The sequence below is a fragment of the Zalophus californianus genome, chromosome 9 (assembly GCF_009762305.2).
Source record: "Zalophus californianus isolate mZalCal1 chromosome 9, mZalCal1.pri.v2, whole genome shotgun sequence".
NCBI lineage: Eukaryota > Metazoa > Chordata > Mammalia > Carnivora > Otariidae > Zalophus > Zalophus californianus.
The window spans coordinates 3,863,818-3,885,883 of NC_045603.1; the positions used below are offsets into that span (position 1 = coordinate 3,863,818).

General features: G+C 61.0%; 1 protein-coding gene across 4 annotated transcripts in view; it reads right to left on the reverse strand.

Annotated features, from left to right (window-relative positions):
* The window catches only part of LOC113922469 (translation initiation factor IF-2-like), a 41,135-nt gene that overhangs the window by 8,287 nt on the left and 10,782 nt on the right, over positions 1 to 22,066 (reverse strand). For 3 of the 4 annotated variants that reach the window (XR_003519950.1, XR_003519949.1, XM_027594369.1), the window contains exons 2-3: positions 7,379 to 7,460; positions 5,091 to 5,153 (exon numbers count right to left, since the gene is read on the reverse strand). Coding sequence is in view for 2 of the 4 variants with exons in the window: in XM_027594369.1 (XP_027450170.1) it covers positions 5,091 to 5,153; positions 7,379 to 7,460 (145 nt within the window). In the remaining 2 variants the exon portion in view is untranslated. Of the gene's footprint in view, positions 1 to 2,961; positions 3,090 to 5,090; positions 5,154 to 7,378; positions 7,461 to 22,066 lie in introns of those variants that run through there. The other variant, XM_027594370.1, reaches the window with a different exon arrangement.

The following is a 22,066-nucleotide window of genomic DNA, read 5'->3' on the forward strand; positions in this document are numbered from 1 at the left end:
CCAGGCTGGGTGAAGGGCCGGGGTTCCCGGACGGCCTTGCCAAGACGTGCGCTGGTGCCAAGCCCAGGGCAGCCGCGGCCAAGGCCGGGCTGGGGCGGGGGCTGGTGCTGGGCTCTGTCCAGGCCACTCGGGGCAGGCGGGCGGGCAGTGGTCTCCCTCCCTCCTCCCCTGCCCGGCCACCCGCTCGCCTGCCTGCCTCACACACAAAATGGCGGAGGGCTGCAGCGGCCATTTTGTGCAGCCCCAGAAAGACAAAGGCAGCCGGCCGCCAGGGGCAGGAAGGAGGAATGTCCACTCTGGAAGTGTGGCCGCCTGTCCTGTGCAGAGGCCCAGGAGGGCCTGGCCAGAAAGACGGGGGCAGGCGGTGCCCTCTCTGGAACCTTCTTCCTCCTACCCAGGCCCCCGGCCACCCTGAGCTGCCAGAGGCGCCCTCACCCCTTCGAGGGGCTCTGGGTGGTCGTGGGGATGGGCCCTTGCCCGGAGCAGTGGCACGGATGCCCTCCCGCCTTACAGAGGGGGCGGCCCAGCTCGAGGCAGTGACACTGAGAGGCAGGGGTGAACATATAGGCTCCTGGCCTCCCAGGCCCAGGCTCCTTCTGGATGAAAATCCTCCTCTGCCCCAGACCCTCCAAGGCTGGTCTTCGCTTGCCCGGCGTGGGGCGGCCTCTGTCCAGATGGCCCGAGGGCTGCCCTGCATTCCAGGGACATCCCAGCCCATCCCACCCGGGGTCCAGGCTGGCAGCTTCACACTGCCTGCTGTTGGCGGGTACAGGGATGGGCCATGCCAGGACAGCGCCAGGGCGACACCAGCAAGACCAGCTCCGCGGATGCCTGGCCGCGTCCCCCCCACACCGAGCTCCTGCAGCACCTGCCTCATGGGGGCCCCAAGCCGGACACAGCCCACACCCCGAGGCTCCTGAGCTGCGTCTGTCCGGTGACAGCCCACCCCCTTGTTTGTGGCCCTCCGGGGGCACACGGAGCTGCCCCGGCAGATACCTGCTGGACCGCGAGGCTCTCCGGAGCAGAGCCTGTTAGGCAGTGGGTACACCCCAAGAGCTCGCATCTTTCTGACTCTGCCCTGCCCGTGGGGTCTCCCTGTCTTTACCAGATCTCACTCAGAACCCCAAATGTATAGCAGAGACAAGCAAGACTACTCTGGGGGCCACGGGGCCAACCCCAGGCCCCCCTCCCCGTCGGTGCCGAGTGAAAACCCAAGACCAGCAGACCGAGGCCCAGGGGGTTGCCGTGCCGTGGCTCTGGCTGAGGCCAGCGGTGGGGGGCCCTCAAAGGGCACTGGGGCGGGGAGACGCAGCTGACGCAGCGGGGCAGAGCCCAGGCCCTGTGCTCTGATGGGGATGGGCTGATCCAGAGCCAGGGGCCGGGCCTGTGTCAGGAAACAGGGGAGTGGGATTGGGAGGGAAGCCCCCTGCCTCTCCTATAGGGTGGGTGCTGCCATGGTGGCGGTGTGGCGGGCAGGTGCCACGGTCCCCGTTGCTCGTGTGACCACAGTTGTCCTGACAACTTGCCGAGCGTGAACAAGGTGCTGTCTTCACGGAGGACACGGAGGACCTCTCCCAAGAGCCCCCGTTCAAATCCCCATTTGCCCAATGTTGCCGCCAACGTGTGTGCCACTACCCGGGCACATGCGCCCCATCGGAAACGGGGCAAACGCCAACACCCCACACCGGCCACACGCCAGGCACCAACCTGAGCCCGTCGCAGCGAGTGCCCCCATCCGCCCCCATTACAGCCTGATCCACAGAGGAGGAAAGAGCACAGAGAGGCTAAGTTACTCCCCCACACTCACACAGCCAAGACAGGCGTCCCCCCCCTCCCGTGTTTTAGGCACGAGTGAACAGAAACCCACAGACGTCTCCATTTTCCAAGCCAGGTCACGCCGCTGCTCAGGAGGACCAGACCCCTCTGTGCTAGGTGACCCCAGGAAGCCCCATGTCTGAGACACTCACTTTCTCTTCCTCCAGGTGACAGCAGGGGTGTTCGGGCTTCCCAGGCCTCCAAGGCTGGCCAGGCTCGGTGGGTATGGTGTTCTTGGAGAAGAGCAGCTCAGACGCAGCCGTGCTGGGGCAGGGACCTCTGGCTGCGGAGCAGCGTGCGAGCCTGTGCTTTCCCACCAGAGCTGGCCTGTTGGCCTTCAAGCTCCGTAACGACTGGGCAACAAGGCCTCCAACCAGGGAGATGTCTGAGGCCAAGCACCCCACCGAGCCCAGACCAGGGAGCCCGGACAGCAGCCCCGGGCATTCCCAGCCGCACTGGGTCTGGGTGCCGCTTGCTTTTACTCCAGCGGGAAGAACCCTCTAGCCTACCCTGTGCACCACTGCACAGAGGGCCTGAGCTGGAGGCCCTGTCCCCAGCCTCCTGCCCGCAACCCGGGGAGACTGTCTCTTAGGATCCCGTAGCCTGACCCCTCAGCGAGGCCACACGGCCCTGGAATCCAGAAGCGGTTCTACGTCTGAGCCGGCTGGGGCCAGGCCCCTGCTCTGCTGCTGCTGGTTGGCTTGGTGGTCTCTGGGGCTGGCCCCTGGACCTCCCCGAGCCTCTGCCCCCACAAGGCATCCACCCAGCAGGGCTGTCAGCAACAGCGATGGCTCTCATGGGAGGGGCGTCCAGCTCAGGGCCTGGCACAGAAACGGGACCCGAATCGAAAGTGACTTTGTCCGATGCAGCTCACAGGGCAGGCTCTCCTTGCAACCCATCCCCAGAGGGTTTTCTCGTCACATCTCTCCTCACGTTTCAGGGTTAACCATCCCCAGCCAGAGCGCTGCTCAGAACCGAGAAGTAAGCACTGAATGAAGCTCGTCCTGCATTTTGTCAATATTTGTACTGGGACCAGAAGATCAAACGCAAGGTATTTTTAAGGCCTTAATTTCTACCTGGGTAAACAAAGGCTATCTGGACGTTTAGCATTAGACTAAATTTCTGTGCCTCCTCGGCTGTGGGCACCAGACACGGGCCGGCCCTGGAGCAGGCAGACGTGGTTCCTCAGCACGGTTCTGTCGTGCGGTGTCAGGCCTGTGCACACCAACTTCTGAAGAACAGGGCAGCCCGTCTGTCCGCAGGAACCCAAGGTGCTGGGGCAGAGCAGGGCCAAGTCCCTTCAGGGAACAAGCCACCGCTGGGTGCTGAGCAGATGGGGGAGGCACCAGGGGCTCAGTGCAGGGGAAGGCACTAGAGACGGAGGGAGCCTCCCGTGCCCAGACTTCTCCCCATCCTGGGCCAAGTCTGGGCAGACTTCAGGGAGGACAACACTGAGTCAGTTCAAGAACAAATCCCACCAACCAAGTCACTGTCCCCCATAAACCTTTGGCACCTCCCAGCCCAGCATCCTAAAGGGGACTCTTGGACCACAGGTGAGGCAGGAGTTGAGCTATTCCCAGCCCCCAGCCTCCGTTTCTGGCAGAACAGAATGGAAATGATGAGCCGCACCTCGCTGGTAGTCCTGGGGCTGCAGGAGGGCATGTGTGCACGCAAGAGGGGTGGCCCTCCCCTCTGGCCCTGAGCACGTCCTCACCCCTGCAGCGACGGCTGTATGGTCATCCTGCTGACTACTCGGGCTCAGGATGAGCACAGACTAAGCACCGACTGCGTGCATTCCGTCCACTGCACAGTAGGGGGGATACGGGTCCTGCCGAGAGAGCCCACTCCCCCAGGCCTGTCCTCTCCACGCACGTCACTCCCCACATGTCCTGGGTCCCAGCTGCTGTGCACGGGCCCCGCCGCCCTGGCCCAGGAGCCCCTCTGGCCTCCCAGGTGGGCTGGCCCTGCCTCCTTGGACCTCCACCTGTGTTCCTGGGGACCCACCCTCGTGGCTCCCTGCATGTGTATGTCAGGGCTTGGGGTCCCAGGACCCAGGTGCACGTTCCGGTGCCCGAGCCCGCAGGAGGAACGTACCTCCGAGGGCGTGGGTTTCACGGGGACGCCGGAGGCTACCACAGCTGCCAGCGGGACGCTGCGGGATTTCACAGTGCGTGCCCAGGAAAGCACCTGGGCTAGATGGCCTTGGGCAGAGCCCAGCAGGCCCTGGGGACATCGGGGACCAGCTGCACCCTCAGGCCCCGTTTCCCCAGCGACAGCTCCCGTCACTCTGCTCTGGGTCTCCTCTCTCCCCGTGCCCTGCCCTGCTTTCTCTCTGCCTCCCCTCTGTTCGATCCCTTCCTCTGTTATCCCCCTCTCCAGGTCCCCCTTCCCCTCTGTCCCACGTCCTCTGGGGGCCTCCCCCTCTCCCCACCCATGTTCCACCCCCGCCACGGGCACCGGCTGGCGCACGCTCTGCGTGCAGACACAAAAGCCCTGGGGGCAGTGTCTGCAGAGTCTTGCGGGCAAGCTGGACCTGTAAACACACGGGCCCCAGATGGCAGAGGGTTCCTGAGCCCAGACACAACAGCCTGGGGTCCTCTCCACATGGACCTGGGAGGCAGGCCTGCCCCTGGCCATGGCAACAGCGGGGGAGGGGGGCGGCGCCCGTCTGGCCCACACGGCCCCGCGGACTCCCCAGGAGGCCAGACTCAGCCAAGTGGGCCCTACAGCCTGCCCTGTGGGCCGGCTCTCAGGCGAGGAGCAGGGTGTGGTTAGGGGGTGCTCTGGGCATGACCGGCTCCCGCCAGGGCCACAGCGTGGCTGGGCTAGGGAGCGGCGGGCCGAGGACCTTCTCACCCGCTGAGCCCCTGAGCTCTGCCCACTCCACAGACACTTCGGACCGTCCCCAGCAGCTGGCCCAAGCCCTCCCACCATGGACCCCCGAGACAGATGGCTCCTTGCAGAAGGAGCTTCACTCAACTTCTGTGCGGAAGGGAGCCAGAAAGATGGGCCCGAGTCCAGCTTCCTGGGGCAAGAGACCTGGGCAAGCCCCTGACTTCTGACAGACCTTGGTCCCTCGGGCACAGAAAGAGGCCGGTGGCAGGTCAGGGCTGAGGCCGGAGCAGGCCCAGCTGAGCCTGCCCGGCTCCTCAGTGCCCCCACAAGCCGTGTGTGTGCATGTGTGTGCGTGTCCCACTTCAGACAAGCCCAGACCAGGGTGGTACCTGGGGGGAGGGGAGAGCCCTGACTTTCAAGGTTCAAAACGCAGCACTGACCTGAGGGAGGCAGAGTTGCAGGGGTCCCCTGCAGAACGAGGAGGCAGGAAGAAGGCGTGAGTCCTGGAAGGAGAGAGATGCTGTGTAAGTCTCGGGAAGGAGAGCCCCGGTACGCAGGTGTGCAGGCCCCGTCCCACATCTGTACCTCCAGCCCAGGCCCACCTGCCCTGACAGCCTGGGAGGCCACCTCAAGGACCGCAAGGGCCTTGAAGCTGCCACATGGGTGTGCCTGTGTGTCCCAAACCCTGGGAATGACTCCCCGATCTTCCGGGGGCACCCGTCTCCCGGGGGGCAGGTATAGCTGCAGGTACGTGGACCCGGGGCCCCTCACTGCCTCTCTCCACTGGGGTCTGAAGGGTTGGGGAGAATCCGATGACTCCGTGTGGGAAGGGTTCAGCAGGATGAGAGGAACACAGCTGTGCTGAGCGTGAGGGAGCGCCCACCCCCCAGCCTCGCCCAGGGCTTCGGGACGTCCCGTCGGCACCAGGCAGCTCTCAGTTCTCTCTCTTGGCATCAGCGCTGCAGACGGTATGCCCCGAACACCACTTCCTGCAAGGGACGGTCTTCTCCTCTTTGCTTTTGGCTGCTAGGAAGCTCAGAGCTGAATTTACAGGTCATTACCAGCAACTAGAGACTTCTACATGATGTGGCTTCTTTCAGGCCTACCTTCGATTCTCCCTTTGCCCTAATTTCTTGTTTACTTTTATCTTTCTGCATCGTCTGTGTTCCTCTAAGCTTTAGTATCAATATAAACATATGTATTTTTTATGTTTACGTTTATCTATTTACACGGCAAGACGTATATGTAACATATAACACCTTAGTTCCCACTCTGCCCATATGATCAGCGGCAGCTGTGTGTGTAGGCTTCATCTTTGCAAGTAGTGGGTTAGGACTGATCCCAAGCCAGATACCGCTCCCGGCCCATTTCTTGGCCAGAAGAGGCTCCCTGTTCTGCTCTTACTGGTACCTGGGGAGGGGGGTGTGTAGGAAGAGGTCTGGACGCCCCTTTTGCAAATGAGAAACAGAATCCTAGGGAGAGGCCATGGCCTCCCCAAGACCACACAGCAGTGAAAGCCACATAGGCCTGGGACCCAGGAGGTTTGATCTGGGTCTTGTGGCTTAGTCCCCTGCCATGGTGTGGCCATTCCCATGAGCCCTCAGAGTAGTGGCTGCCCCCAGGCCAACACTGGGTATGGAGTGCTGCCCCGGGACACTGACAGAGAGCCTCGGGGTCTGGAATATAACCAGGCCAGACCCCTGGCAGGCCCCCCACAGCACCTGCCCTGGGCAGGTAGGCTCCCTGTCCTGCGGTTGTGCAAACAGACCCATGACCACCACACAGAGCTGCTCGGATCTGGAGGTCGGGGTGGAGACCTCTCTCCACTTGGCTGTCTCCCCAAGGCTGTGAAACTAACCCATGGCCAGAGCAGGTCTGGGTTCCTGGGGTGCGGAGGCCCTCCTGTCTGCCTCAGAGATGCTGCAGACAAGGTCCCTGGCCACCCCAGGCCCCACTCTGCCTCGACCTACTGTCTCGTCTCGCATATTAGCACCAGCACACATAAAACCCGAAATAACGGGTGTAGGGAACTAGACCCTGCTGAGCTCCAGCGAGGACAGCAGCCAGAAGAGTGCCAGGGTGGCCCAAACACCTGGAGAGCTGTCTGCTCTCCAGTGAAGCATAAAGGACTGTGCTTCTTGGGGACCCACTGTGTGCAAAGACTTGTGTCCCGTCCCCTGGGCCTCTCACGGAAGCCATATGTGCTCTGGGATTCACGGTGCGTCCCCAACACTCCACCAGGAGCCACTCCGGCCCCAGCCTCCTGGATGAGGAGACTGAGGCTCTGAAGAAGCATGTCCAGGAGAGTGGCTCGCAGCTGGGGGGCTGGGCGTGCCCATCACTTGGCACCGTGTAGGTGGCTGTGACTCGGAGCTCTCTCAGGAGAGTCTCTGTGCCAACAACTCAGCCCTCCCTGATCCCATCTGCTTCGAGGAGGCGATCAGAGTCTTTAGGCCACAGGGCAGGCGGACGACTCAGGGAGAGGCAAAGGCCCACGGCAGGCCAAGTAATCCTTGCCCTGCACCTCACTCCTGGTCCTGGAGTGGGACCTCAGCTGCCTGCCAGGGACCAGGCCTAATCCCTCAGGAAGGGTGGGCCGGGCTGCCGGCTGGGGCCTGAGGGGCTGGTGCTGGGCTCTTCTGAAAGACGGGCTCACGTTCCCTTCCTGGCCAGGCTGCCCACCTCCCGGGCTGCCTCCCTGCCCTGGCCCAGGGCAAAGACCATCTACCTGGGCTCTGCAGTCCTGGAATGTCTCCCGAAGGCCACGGTAGGTCCCGCTTCCTTGGGGGTGCTCTGGGATGAGTCATGTTCTGAAAGACGAAAGGTGACCAAGGAATCAGCTGGGCAGGCCTGGTGGCACGTGACCCTGAGAACGGGAGTGGGCTTGATGTGACCCTCCCCCGCCTCTCATTTACCCCACACAACCACCGCAGATGGGCGGCCCACCACTCAGAGCAGGCAAGGTGCCCAAGTGCCCAGAGGTTACAGACTGCAAGGGAAGCCTTGTCTGACCGCCTGACTCCCAGCCCTGGTCTGGACTCCCACCCCAAACCAAACCCCAACCACCGGATTCCTTGTCGCCCAGCCACACGTATCTTCCACTCTTGCAGGGATGCCGCCTGAGTCAGAGTCTCCCCAGCTCTGGTAGGAGGCTGGGGGTCCCCTGAAATCAGCTCACAGATTCTGACACTGCCCACCCACGCCCCCAGCGCTGGCAGGTCTGTGGCAGAGAACAGGTCCTATGCAGCTGGGTGCACCCTGGCCCAGCACAGCGCCCGGGATGACGGGGAAGTGTCCCCCGCTCTTGGAACCATGTCTCTATCTGGGACCCGTAAGTGTAGACCTGACTCTGGTCTTTTCCCAATGAGCACATCAGAAGACACCCCAGGACCAACTGAGCAGGAACACTAGGACCTGGGGGGGCTCTGAGAGCACTTGGCGCAGGGTGACTCAGACGGAGGCCAGGCTCTTGCCCCTGCCCCGCCTCCAGCTCAGGCTTGCATCCGGGGTCCAGGCTCCCCCAAAGCAGGGCTGGCTCCCTGTCCGTGAGGACGGAACAGCAGACCCAGGCCCAACGCACTGCAGAGAGGAGCCGGGCTGCGCCTTAGCCGGACCCACTCGGCCTCTGCCCCAGGCCGTGTGTGAGTGGGTGGGCGGGACAGCAGGGTTCCAGCTTCCACACACTCCTCCCCTGCCCTTTCTGAGTACCCCCAGCTTCCGGAACATGCCCACACAAGCTGGGAGGCTCCCACAGGCCCCCCAGTGCGAGAATGAGGCTGCTCTGTCCCCCCAGGAGTGCAACCTTCCCCGGACCCCATCACTGAGAAGGTCCCACCCAGAGCAGGAGCCACTGGGGCCAAGAGCGACCATTTGCCACTAACTGGCTTGTAGTCCTTCCCCCTCAGGCACAGGCCCCTGACAGTGGGGCTCAGGGGACTCAGAAGGCCCTCAGAGGCCGGAGGGGACCTGCTGGTGGGCTCCGAAGGATGTGCTCAGACTCCCAGCCCCAGAATGTTGGCTGGAACCCCAACACCACCCCTGAAGCTGGGGACCTACAGGAATTTGTGAGCCCGATGCACTCTGTACACAGCATGGACTCAGGACCACGAGTCACCCAGCTCTGGGTTCTAATCCTGTTCCCCTAGCTCTCTTGGCCTAGAGCCTCTCTTAGCCTTGGTTTCCCTAGCTGCGGGATGGGGCTTCTGGGCCGGAGCACCTCACTGCCCTGTTTTATAGGACGGGAGCACCCTCGAGATGGGACTGCCCTGAGGCAGCACAGCCCTTGCCTCGCCGGCCAGGATGCCCCCCTGCCTCTCCTCCCAACAGGATGGAGCCCCGGCGTGCACTGATGTTTAAAGACCCCGGGCCCGTCTGCCTGCGCCTGTAAGATGGGCAGGTTAGGAAGTCCCTCAAGCTGGGGTATCTCTGATACCCCAACCTGGAGCTGATGAGACAGCGCCCTGGGGCTCGCCCAGGAAAGGAGAACCCCAAAACAGCCCAGGGGAGCCAATGGAGCATGCACCCACTCCTCCCTCTGGACCAAGAGCACAGCCTGGTTGGGGCTCAAAGAGGACCACTTCCATGGGCAGCACACTGTGGTGCCCACAGGCCCAGCAGCCGAGGCCCCCTTTGTGCACAAACAGCCCTATTCAATATAACCAGTTGATGTCAGCAGCAGAGATCAGGCTTCCAGGGAGCTGGAGGAGGTGAAAACTGGACAAGGCCACCCCGTGCCTACTCTGGACACAAAGGGTGTGGAAATTCTGTCCTGACAGGTGAGCAGAGCTCCAGCTGTGGGAGCAGGCTTGGCACTGGGATCCCGGCCCAATCCCTGTACGACACAGGAGCCACACGGAGCCGTGGCTGAAAACTCACAAGGACGGCTGCCCGGGGCGGGTGATGTGAAGCCTGGGTGCCCCTCCAACTTCAGAGCAGCACTGACAGCATGCTCTCCCCCGGGACACTCTGTTCCTCCCATATCCTTGCACCCACTCTCCTGGTGACAGCACAGAACAGCCAGGTTAAGTGTCCCCTGGGCACTGGCGCACAGAGGCACTCCCTCGGCCTGCCCACATTCACTCTCTGCCTGTTTCCAGTCGCTGCACGCTGAGCCAGACTACCGTCACGTGGCCTGCCCTCAGAGCCCTTACAAATCTTGTGAGTGCGTTGTCCCCGGTTGGGGCTGCCTGAGCCTCCCGCAGCTGTCCTCCCTCAAGAGGCCAGCCCACGTGGTGTGGGGGTGGGAAGGAAGGCCGGGGCCCCTGTCTCAGGGTCACTAATGAACTTGGGCCCCTGAGTCCCAGAGGTCACAAGGCAGGCTGGGGGAAACACGGGAAGCTGGCCAGACCCACGGCCTCGGCTTGCTGTGCGGCTCCAGGCACAAGATCGCCCTCTCCTGCCTTCCCTCCTGTGATGTGCATTTCAGGTGTGGCTGGCCTCCCAGAGCTGTGGCGGGCGCTACCGGTGACAAAAGTCCACGTCCCAAGCGCAGGGCTGGCTCACGATGATGCCTACCACTGCTCTCAGTGCTGGGCCCCCGTTCCCTCTCAGAGCCTGTGCCGCACGGTGTGGTCACTTGGATGACAGGGTCAGCCGGGCCATCTTGGCAGCTTCCCCCCCACCCCCCTCCATGCAGTTCTGTCCTCTGGAAGGCTTTGGCACAATGAGGCTGGTGCTTCCATGGTCAGAACCAACCCTGGGCCCCGGCAGGATGTCTCAGAGCTCAATCCCCACCTTGCCCAGGCCCACGAGTAGCCTGGTCTCCGCAACATTCCTGTGTCTATCTGTAGGGTAGTCCAGGGGCCACTGAGGTCCCATTTCAGCTCTGAACAAGCCCCTCCACCTCTCTGGGCCTCAGGCTCCCAGTCTGTTACACAGGGACAGCGACACCTACCTCCTCAAATTTACACGCAAGATTAGAGATACCTGCTGCACACCCAGGCCGCATGAGGCTCACTGGACTGCACGCCCACTGCCGCCCCCCTGGGGTACTCCGAGGACGTGTAAGAACCCACCCTGGGCCTTTATCCTGGAGAAATTCCTCCTCTACCTCTTATCTTATGAGGGACTAAGTCTCCGGGGCCTGAGGCCTGAGTGGACATCGTGGGGCAGGAGCTCGGAGCCCTCAGCAGGAACCCTGATGCTGGCCAAGCTTCAGGACCCAGAGCCATGGGAGCACGGATCCCCAGAGCTCTCAGCCTGCTTTGTCTAGACTTCTCTTCGGCATTAAACTTGGTCTTCTCCGAGGTCACATGTGGGAGAAACAGCCTACAAACTGGAAAGAGCCAGTTGCTAATGAATCATGCACAGAGCTCACCCTCAATTTATGTGCAGAAATGCCCTGCAGAGGACCGAGGCCTGGCCCTGGGGTCAGGCTGTGTCGGACACCCAAGGCCTCAGGTACCCAAGAAGTGTCGGGAGGCGTCAGAAGTAGGCCGTGAGCTTGTGGGCAGCCACGTCCTCCAGTGAGAGTGCCAGATGCACACCCAGGGGTGCATCCCCAGCTCGGCTGCTTCATCTGGGTCAACGCGGCCCCAGCAGGGACTCAGGGAGCCGGGACTTGGGGAGCAGCTGGCATGGTAGGGCACAGGCCAGTTCAAATCCCCAAGGACACGGCATCCAGTGGCAGGGCCACCAGCCCCGGGCCGGAGCCTGGGCTACAGACCCCAACAGGCTGAAGAGAATCTCCTGGGTTGCGTGGCCTTCAGACCCTGGCCTCTCTGAGCCCCAGTTTTGTATCTTAAGAAGCAGCCATTCACACCTACTGGACAAAGCTGACATCGTAAACACGACAATGAACACACTCCCACCAGCTCAGCCCTGCACACACAGTAGGCGCTCTCGCCAGACAGCGGCCGACGCCACGCAAGTTACCAACTCAGGGCCAGAAAAGCGAGTCACCGGGGGCCAGAGGCGCGTCCGTTCACACACCCGCCTTGAGCTCTACCAGGTCGGGGGGCGTCACAAGGGACATCCATACCCCTAACAGCAAAGGAACAGGCCCCAGCGCCAGCCTGACAACAGGGGTCCAGGTCTCCACAGATGGACGTCACCTCTAGACATCAGATTCCAAACACTTGGGACGTGAATGGAGACATCAGGGTGGGCCCCGCCCCAAAGCGGCAGCATCACCCCACCATCGGCCTGGAGGGGCCTCAACATGCTCCCCACCCTCAGGGGTTCCCTTTGCCCCCCACATCTCCTCTGCTCCTTTTAAAGGGCCCAGATGCGCCCTGGTGACGGTGTGGCCCTCATGGCAACACCCTGTGCCTTCTGTCAACAGCTCTTCTTTTGGGGGGAGAACGTGCAGTGAAGATTCGGGTGGGTCAGGGTCACTCTGGCTGGGTGGTTACTTTTGTGATTTAAAGGAGTTTTTCCTCATTCAACAAGATCTGGACAACCGAGAAAAGGAGAAAAAGGCAGCCAACAGTCCTCCTCTGCTGAGCCCAGCCCGCGGCGGACTCCCCTCCAAGGAGGGGCTCCCACAAGCACCATGGTGGCCGGCCACAGCCTTCCGTGGCCCCCGCCGGCCATGTCTGCTGAGCGGCCATGCAATATGCCGTCAGACAGCGTTGTCACAAGTATCTGACCCAGACACCGCACCCCAGACAGCGGCCGGCTGCTTCGTTTCTCTCCTCCGGAGAGACATTAGGACGCACACTTCTGGCTTTATGCATAGATCTTTCCCCTTTCCCAGGGGAGACCCCGCTCAAAGCCCAGGAGCACTTTCACACGCCTGAGGCAGCCGCCCCAAGCCGGTCCCTCGGAACCTTCCAGAGACCCACCAAATGGAGGTGGTGGGGAAACGGAGGCTCAGAGTTGGGGAGGGAGTGGGCCGAGATCAGACAGCAGGCCAACGGCAGAGCCGGGGAGGGACTGGAGGCCCCTGCCCGCTGGTCAGGCGTGATTGCCCCGAGGCACACTTTTCAAAAGGCCTCAGTGGAAGCTGCCTCAGGCCTGTCCAGGGCCCTCAGAAGGGTCCGGGCACCAACGCCCTCGCATACCACAAACCCGTGAAGATGAACGACGGGAGAGAAGAGGGGTGTGGCGGGTGCTACAGAGGGGCTGGGCAGCCCACTGCCAGGGATATGAGGCAAGAGGGCTTTGGAGTTTGTGAGGACTTCCTGGAGGAGGAGGACCCCCATAAGCCACAACATGGCAGCAGGGCCGTGCAGGAAATTCATGAACGGGAAATGTTTGACCTACATTAACAGAATGTGCCACTACTCACCAATGACATTGGATGGGCCGAGAGAGTCCGCCTTTCACACCCACTGAGCTGAGGGGAAAAGGCCCCAGAGCCTTCCAGGGTACCTCTCACAGCTGGTCTTCCCAACCGAAACCCGGCCCCAAAGCAGCAGCCGTGGTTTTCCCGTGGCCTGGAGTTACCTGGCGTCCTCTGTCCGTGGGCCGCAGATGCTCAGGGCTCAGGCCTGTCCATCGGGCACTGCCACGCTGTCCCCGATGAGGTGGGCTCACAAGCCCCTCGGGTTAGTCCTAAAAGGGAACATATTGGTGGAGGTAATAAAGTAAGCTCTGTCCCCTTGTTTCTCCGAGCGTCGTGGCCAGGTGACGTGGCCAGCATGGTGGCTCGTGCTGCCGCACCGAGTGCAAGGTTCACAGCCTTCCCTTCTTCTCTTTCAGCCTTGGGATTCTGTTTCATTCATTCATGAAACGTCCCCCCAAGAGCCCGCCCTGGGCCAGGCTGGTGATTCTGGCTGGTCCTTCTGGAGATGCTCAGTCTTCCAGGGCAGACACGTGCCGTGAACTGAGCAATGGGCAGGCGGGGAGCAGGGAGGGCCTTCAGGAGGAGGTGATGCTGGGCTGCAGTCTAGAGAAGTGGGAGGATGGCAACATGGAGGGGGTAAAGCAGGCTGCTGGGAGCCTCTCGAGCCCCAGGAAGGGGAGACTGGACTTCCGCCTAGAGCTGGAGAGGAGCCCCACAGGGTGGAGGTCAGGGCAGAGGTTTGCATGGTGATCACACGTCCCTGGATGGGCAGGACTCAGACATGCTGAGCAGCAGCAGAGCTAGCAGGACTTGGGCACAGACTGGGTGCGGCAGGGAGGGGGGCCAGCGATGACCCAGGTCAGCAGCTGGGGGACAGCCCCCAGGAATTATAGGGGGGCTGGAGGGGACAGCTGTGGTCATAACGGAGGAAATCCCCTAGCAGGGGCTGCCCACAGTCGGGCCCCAAACGGCGCAGTGTCCAGGCGGCCCACCGCGGCCAGCCACGGCCTCTCTTGCACCCTGGCCAACGTGGCGAGCTGCGTCCTCATTTCGTTTTAGAGCGCACCCCAATCCCAAGCCAGAGAAATGCGCCTCCTTACTTCTGCCTGACGCCATGGCCCTGCCCCGCCTCCCGTGGCACCAAGAATGAGAGGTGCTGCCTCCACCCTGACCATCACCGTTCTAATGGGCCGGCCGGTCTGGCTGGGGCTCGTCCTTGAAGAATCTGTGCGGGGGGCTCAGCCTCCCCGACCTCAGCTTCCCGGCTGACAGCCTGTCAGTGCCCCGCGAGGCTGCCCCAGATAGCAGACGTGAGGGCTCGGCACACAGAGGGGCTCTGTCCCCAGGACACAAAGCAGAGCTTGGGTGCTGGGCGGCGCCCGCTGGCCTCACAGCCTCCCCCACCAGCAGGTCTCTGGGGACACAGGGGACCAAGACGGGAGGGGCGGTGGAGACCGGAGGAGCCGGCCTGCCCGCCATAAATCACCACGCCAGGCTTTATAATTATCTGGGCACTTAAGCTCCTCTTTCTTCTCTTCCCCCTTTCCCTGGGGAAATTTCCTTCATTTCCTACATTACCCTGGTCTCCCCGCATGTCTAAATCAACCTGGGCCACGTCACCACCTACTCGTCTGAGCCAGCTCCCTCGGCCTACTTTCACTGGGGAGGGCGGGCTGGAAGGCAAGAAGGAGCCCTTGCTCAAACCCAAGTTCCCTCCTTGCCCAGGGCAGAAAGCTGAAAATGCCACCACGCCCCGTCCCTCGAGCTGGGGTGGCAAGCATGTCCCTGTTGTCTGCTGTCTGTTGGCTGCTGCTTCCCACCCCCAGGGATCTGTCGGCAAACCTGGGGGCGGGGGGGCGTGGAGGAGGGCGGTGGGCTTCCCCGGGGATGCAGGGGGAGGTTGAGTGGGGTCCCAGACGAAGAGGAAATGTCACTGCACCAGCTACCTTGGGCTTTTCAGCAGCCATTCCAGGTGACCTTGACAAACAGCCTTCCCTGGGGCCAGGCTGGGCCAGTGTCACCCCGCCAGAGTCTGGGGCAATCTGGAAGGTGCAGCCTGCTTCTGCCGTGGGAGCGGTTCTGATGCCACCATCTACCGTTTGTCCAAATCTCACCTAATTCCCATGTGCCTGCAGGCCTGTGTTACTCTCCCCATTTCACAGATGAGAACACTGAGGCCCAAGGAGGAAAGCAATCTGCCCGAAGGCCTGCCACTCCCGAGGTTCTGCTCCTTGCATGTAAGCTGGAAAGGGTCCCCATAGGGCAATGGCAGGGCCCAGCGGAAGGCAGGTCGGGCACGAGCCCTCAAAGGGCCGCTCGTCATCTCCAGTAAAACTCCCACCTCCTGAGAGGTGGAGGGAAGGCAGCACCTCTGCCAGGGCATCAGGCTGGGGCCAGGGGCCGCTGCTGTAGACCAGCCCTGGGCAAGCATTTCAAAGTCAACAAGCCGCAAGGCTCTCCCAGGCCTCCCTCCCAGGAGGATGAGCCAGCCGGGTTTTTTTAAATCTGGATCTCATTTTCTGCCCACATTTCTGACCTCCGGAAGCCTCTTGGGTAGTTTTCCAGAGCCCTCTGGATTCTGTCACGGGCACGTTTCATGCCTTTGCTCACTGCATTCACAGCCAGGGCACTGGGCACCCCACAGATGCCAGGTGGAGCCTGCGGGCACAGCTGCCCGGGCCTTCCCAAGCCCTGGGTCCACGGGCTCCAACTGGCTCTCCAACAGCCATCTCCGGTCAAATTCCATGACTCCTTCCCTTAAAAAAAAAAAAAAAAAAAAAATCCCTCTTTGAAAACAAACAAAAATCCCAGCACTGTGAACCCGAGAGATTTGGCTTTGCCTCAGCTGCATTTTCTGTTTTGTTCCGTCCTGTTTGGCACGGCAAGCACCTGGAGAAGCCGTGCATCCCTCATTCTGCAGATGGGCAAACTGAGGCCCAGACAGAGGAAGGGGCTTACTGAAAGCCCCCCCGCCGATGAGTCCATGGCCCAGCCGGGATGGAGCTGGGGGGAGGGGGGCCCTCAGCAGCTGCTGGTTCTGGGCAGGAAAGGACAGGGTCTGAGCCCACAGCAGGGTTAAGGTAAGGGCAGTCATGGCCCTGGGCCGGCCCCTGGGCACGGGGCAACGCAGGCCCCTCAGGCCCTCGCTCCACTCAGGTGCTCCCGGTCCCGTGGCCCAGAAGGCTGGTGCTCGGTACATGTGAAAGAAACCTTGGGGCGGGGGGAGCCTTGAACTTCGGGGACAGAGCTCAAGGAAAGCAGGCTGGCTCTAATGGAAACCAGTCAGCGGGCCAAATGCAGCAGGAATCCCCCCCACCCCCAGCAGTTTCCATGGGGACGGAGCCCGGGAGGTGGAGCTCTGGCGCGGGCTGCAGCAGCAGATGTGGCCTGTGCAGGGCTGGCGTGGGGTGGCGGGAGGGGCGGTGCCGCGCCTGGCAGCACGGCCCTGAGACGTGGCAGGCCCCGGGCTGGAGGTAAGAGTGAGCCCAGCGCTATGGGTCCGCCGCCCCCGGAAGGCTTCCTGGATCCCTCAGGCGGGCACTGGGTGCTCCTGGCTAACTTTCTGCTCCCTAGCCAGCACCAGCAGGCCTGGGGCCGGGCCTCCTAGAGGGCGCCCGTGTTCGCTAAGTGAGGTCCCCGGGCCTGTGAGTGGGGGACACACACGGCCACCTGTCACGGCTCCAGCCCTCTAGCAGAGGACCCGGTACTCAACAAGGTCCGCCTGGTCCAGTCACCGGATGGTGCTGTCGGTCTCCCCCTGGCCCCCGAGCCAGGCCCATAGCAGGCTCCCCAGCCCTTCCGAGGGGCATGCTCGAGGATCAAATGAGCTGAGCAACGCTGGGACACGAGCGCCAGAGAGGGAACCCCATGGACGGACAAGGCACGGTTTCTCGAACATGACACGGCCCTGCTCACCTGCAAAGAGCTGCTCTCACATGCAGTTACCCTGGCCTCTACATGGCCCCCCAGCACCTCTGTCCTGCCCTGAGCTGAGGGATCCCGCCTCCAGCTGAGACACTTGCCTCGGAGCAGACCTCACAGGGGCCGTCCGATCCACCTCGTGCACCTTAGCACAAGGTATGCGTATCTCCACGAGAAAGGGGTCCAGGCCCATCAGCTACAACCAGCCCCCACGAGGAGAACCTGTAAAAAACCGCAGCTCGTCATCTGCTGCAGGCTCCCGGCACCATGGAAGGGTATCAGTTGGGCACAGAGCAGAAAGGGCCATTTGAGAACATCAAAGGCTGCAAAATGGTCTTGCCTGTTCCAGGGTTTACAGTGTCCCCCAAAGGCCGTTATTCCCAGTGTCTGAGTGATAAACTCTGTAGATCACCTGGGCCTTGTGTGTGTTTCCCTGCCGTGGGCCAGAAGAACAGCGAGAGCAGGGATGACACCCTGGCCTGCGGCCACACTGCGCACCATCTGGCTCCAGCCGGCACCTTGAGCCCTAGCAGCCTGAAGCCCTCACCCCAGCAGGGCACTGGAGGCTTTGCGGGCCCAACTGCCAGGCCCCAGATGCTGGGGTCATGGCAACCCAGGCAGAGACGGGTCCTTGGGGGCCCCGGAACCAGCACGACATGGCCCCTGGGGGGAAGGGATGGAGGCCATCCTGGCTCTCCCTGGGGGCGGCAGACCTCCAGCGCAAAGGACAGGGCCCTCCTGGCACTGCGTGTCTGGGGAGAACCCACCAAGGTCAGCATCCATGACAGGGAAACGATAAAAAGGTGTCTTGTATCCAGCCATTTCCACAGAGCATGGGGACAGCGTGGGGAGAGCGCAGGTCCTGTGGTCAGAGACCTGGTTTGGGCGCAGGCTCTGTTACTCCCTCGCTGTGTCTCTGGGAACTTGGCCTCTCTGAGCCTTGGTTTTCTCACACAGAAAACTGCTAACACCTTCCACACAGACAGGGCCTGCAGCCATCCTGTCTGCACCATGCTCCAGCACCCGAGCAGCGCCGGCACACGCTGGCTCTGATGGGATGTTAGAATGAAGCAGAATGGGCCGACTGCATTTTCAAATGGATGTTTAAAAAAAAGGGAGGGGGGCGCCTGGGTGGCTCAGTCGGTTAAGCGTCTGCCTTCGCTCAGGTCATGATCCCAGGGTCCTGGGAGAGAGCCCCGCATCGGGCTCCCTGCTGGGCAGGGAGTCTGCTTCTCCCTCTGCCTCTGCCTCTCCCCCTGCTTGTGCTCCGTCTTTCAAATAAATAAACAAAATCTTTAAAATAAATAAATAAATAGCATCAAAGTAGCCGGCCCTGAGGCTGGCGCTTAGTAGGTCAACAAAGGGTTGCTCCCCCCAACTGCAAGGAACTGAGTCCTGTGCGCAGCATCTGACATGTGCTGACCCTCCCTTGGGGGAGCCAAGTGTGGCCCCCAATTCTCCACTGGGCCAAGGCAGGGGTTTCTGCTTCTCTAGGTCCCTTCACTGGTCCTGCCTGAGCCTGTCTTGCTCACTCGTCCCCGGCAGTGGGATGCTTGCGGTGGCAGCCATGCCTCTCCGCGGTGGCATCCGCTAAGGCTGTGGTGGCCGGCCACACCGCCCGGCCCGGGAGTGCCCACCTGGAAGCTACTTCCCAGAGCCGCGATCGGCACCCGCACGTTCACACAAGCCATCTGAGCGTGACCGCATCTTGCGGGGCAAGGCTCACCTCTGGAGCTAGAGCACCCAGGACTGAGGCCCGAGACCCTCGAGGCCCACGCATCCGGGGCTGAGAGCCTCCACAGGTCCTGGCATCAGGCGACGTGCTCTTCGGGTGATCGTAACCACAAAGGCTCGAGCCGGAGGGCACCTTCTCTACCGCGGTCAGCCCCTGCGATGCTGCTGCAGGCCGCCCCGCCGTGTCACCTGGGCCCGGGCACGGCCAGCAGGCGGGGGTGGGGGGGCCACCCCCCTGGACCCCGCATGCCACGCTCAGGTGGGGGTCCTCATCCCATCGAGCCAAAAGAAGCTGCACAACCAGGAGGCTCTGGCGGGTGGGGAACTTCGCTTGCCTCGAGGACCCCGCCGCCCACGCCTGGGCCGGAAGTGCAGACCCACCCACTGCAGGAATCCTGGGGCAGGGCTGGGCTCCCAGGAAACTGGGCCAGAGGTTCCCCAGCACATGCTGGAGCAGCCCGGCCCCCACCGTCCCCACCCTTCTGTGGGTCTGCGGGCCTGGCCTCTCCCTCCCTCCTCGTCCCTCAAGAAACTCAGAAGCCAGAGTCCTGGGGACCCGAGGCTGGGGACACTTTTCCAGGGCCCACCCACAACTGCTCCCCATTAAGGGGGATGAGTGGGGAGTGACCTCATCACCAGGGAGGCTACAAGAAATCTGTGGGTAGGATTGATCCCCTTGCTTTATGGATAGGGAAACTGAGGCTGGGATGGGCAGGCAGCTCGCTTGAGAGTCCACGCCTCCGGTCTCTACCTAAGAGGCCCCAATGAGGGGACACACAAACCACCCGGGGCCTCCCAGACAGGCTCCCATCTGCCATGTCGGACCGTTTCCCGAGTCTCGTGCTGTTATAAACGCTTTAAAGACACAGAACCCAGGCCCATTGTAAAGATTCTCATCAAGGCTCTTTTTTTGTCCAAAGGCGCGCTGGGCGTTCACAGGACCTCATCAAATCCCCGGTCCCCACCACGTTACTGATGAGCTAGCTGGGCCGCTAAAGCTGTTCAGTGGCCGCTCAGGGGCCCGAGCCCCGCACGTAGGTGCACGCACGCAGACCTGCCCAGGAAGACTAGCCCCGCTGGCTGCTTCTCGAAGGACGGGCCGCCAGCGCACCAACCGGCCCACCCTGGGCTTTCCGGCCGCTCCCCTCCCTCGGCCGCCTTCCCGGATCCTGTTCTGGGCCTGCCCGTGCCGCCATTTCCTCTCCCAGGCCTAGAGGCTCACTTCCACTCCTCAGCGTTTGCAAATGGCCGGTGCCTGGAACAGCCTGCCCCTCCGGGGAGACCGCACCACGCCTGGCCAGGTCCCAGCGTGTAGCCAGCCCAGCCAAAGGGCACTTCCTTCACCTCCCAGGGGCCTGGCAGCTGGGTGCCCTGTCCAGCCTGCTCTGGCTGGCCCTGGGCTGAGGAAGACGACCCATCACACTGGGGCAGCTGAGTGCTTGGCAAGTGTCCCCAGGGGTGGCCCATGGGCTCCATGGCTCACTGAGAAGCCATGAAGAGCACCTGCCCCAAGCCGGCACAGTGCCTCCAAATGCCCATCCACCTCTGGAAATCACCGACGTACCAGGCAAAGCACAGGACACTGTGCGTGCCTGCACACGCCCTGGCGCTCATGCACGGGCAAAGGTGCGCCGTCCACACCTGACCACCGTGTGGACATGCAGAATGAACGTGGGCTTTTGAGGACGGCAGGCCCAGGTCTGAATCCCATCCCTGATCTTCATCAGCTGGTTGAATCTGGGGACTCAGCTTCAGGCTCAGTGCCTCCTCTGGCCAAATGGAGCCGGTGTTAACCCCCGCCTGGCAGGCATTTCCGAGACTCAGAAATCAACCAAGGATTAACAGCGGGTATGGGGTGCTCTCTGGGAACTGAGCGCTGTGCTAAGGGCATTCCGTGTGTGACTATGAGGTGGGGACACCTACTGGCCCCATTTCACAGATGAGCAAACAGGGACACGGAGAGGTGAGATGACCTGCCTTTGATCAACAGGGCCAGGAACTAACACCGACTCAATCTGAACCCCCGCCTCAGTCCCGGAGCTCCCGCTCTTCTGCACTCTGCTTGGCCGACCGAGCAAGGCGCCGGGCTCTGGCTCTGAGGGTGGTGGCCGCTCTGCCTTGCCCACTCTTTCAGAGCACCCAGCCCAGCGCCATGTTCTCGGGGCTGCTAGTAAATACAGGTCTGATGCCAAGACCAGGGTCAATAGGCTGAAAGACCAAATGGGAAAGGAGGAAGTGGTTAAAAAAAAAAAAATGCAAGAGCGGGACCGCCAGGGAAAGCGGCTCCCCAGGAGCTCCGGCAAATTTCATCTTTTTGCCCTTCCTGATATTCCCAAACATCTCCACCAACAGGTATGCGCCTTCAGATAAACAAGCCACAACAAAGCACTTCCATTAACAGATGGAAGGAGACTTGGGAGGCTGCAGGAGACAGCAGAGGGAAGCATCCCTGTCTCGTTCAGGGTCGGCCACAAGCCCCGGGTGTGAGCTCCGGGCCACAGCGAGGGAAGGCGGCCTCAGAGGCTGGGAAGGGCAGAGCCGGGATCCAGAATTCGGGGAAAAGCAGGAGCGATCACTTAAAAATGGGGGGGGGGCACGGGGGGAGTGGGGAAGAACCCTCAGAATGGATGACGTCATCAGGTGAACAAATTCACAAAATAAACAGTTATCGCGTGCAAATTATTTGTGCTTGTAAAACTTCTCTGTCCTCATGTGTGATGACGGCCAATAAATTCTGCACCTTGTTATCTCGGTGAGATAATTTTTTTTTTTTAAGTTTATAGCTACTCTTTCTAGTTTACCTGTTGATATATATATATATATATATATATATACACACACACACACACACACACATATATATATTTTGCGGCGGGGAAGAGGGAGGGATTTAAATGTACCTTTAAACCACACAAAATATTTGTCATCTGATTTTTCATAAACATCTCAAAATAATTTCATGTAAGCCTATACAGAACAGCTAGAGATTTAATGAAGATCTCAAAATCTTAAGTCCCAAACCCCATAATTTTGAATTTAAATCTAGCGTTAACGCTGTTCATGCTGCCAAACAACATAAAAATTGGTCATTAATTAAAACATTTACGGTCCTTTAACGTAGGGCACTTGGAGTCTTAAAAGGCAAAGACAAAGACCAACATTTAAATTCTAATCTAATGAAGGTGATGGTGGTTCTTCTGCCAAATTGTTCAAGGGATGAGAAGATCATAGGACTGTTTTTATACACAAATGCAACTTGTTTATTTTGACCTCAGTTCTTCGAAATTGTCGACTCCACAATTGAAATATGCTGTGTGTTCCAACAAGGACCCAGCAGTCGTAATGACAGACCAGCCCATCTGTGCTGTGAGAATGTATAATTTCAGTCTATAGTGGAATTTATATAGAAGCAATGATGTGAAAACTGCTATGCGTGGTACTTTCTTAAAAAAAAAAAAAAAACCTGCCGAGAAGTATTGGGTGCCATGGAGAACACGGATATTTTCCCTGATTCAGAACACAAAAGATTCCATG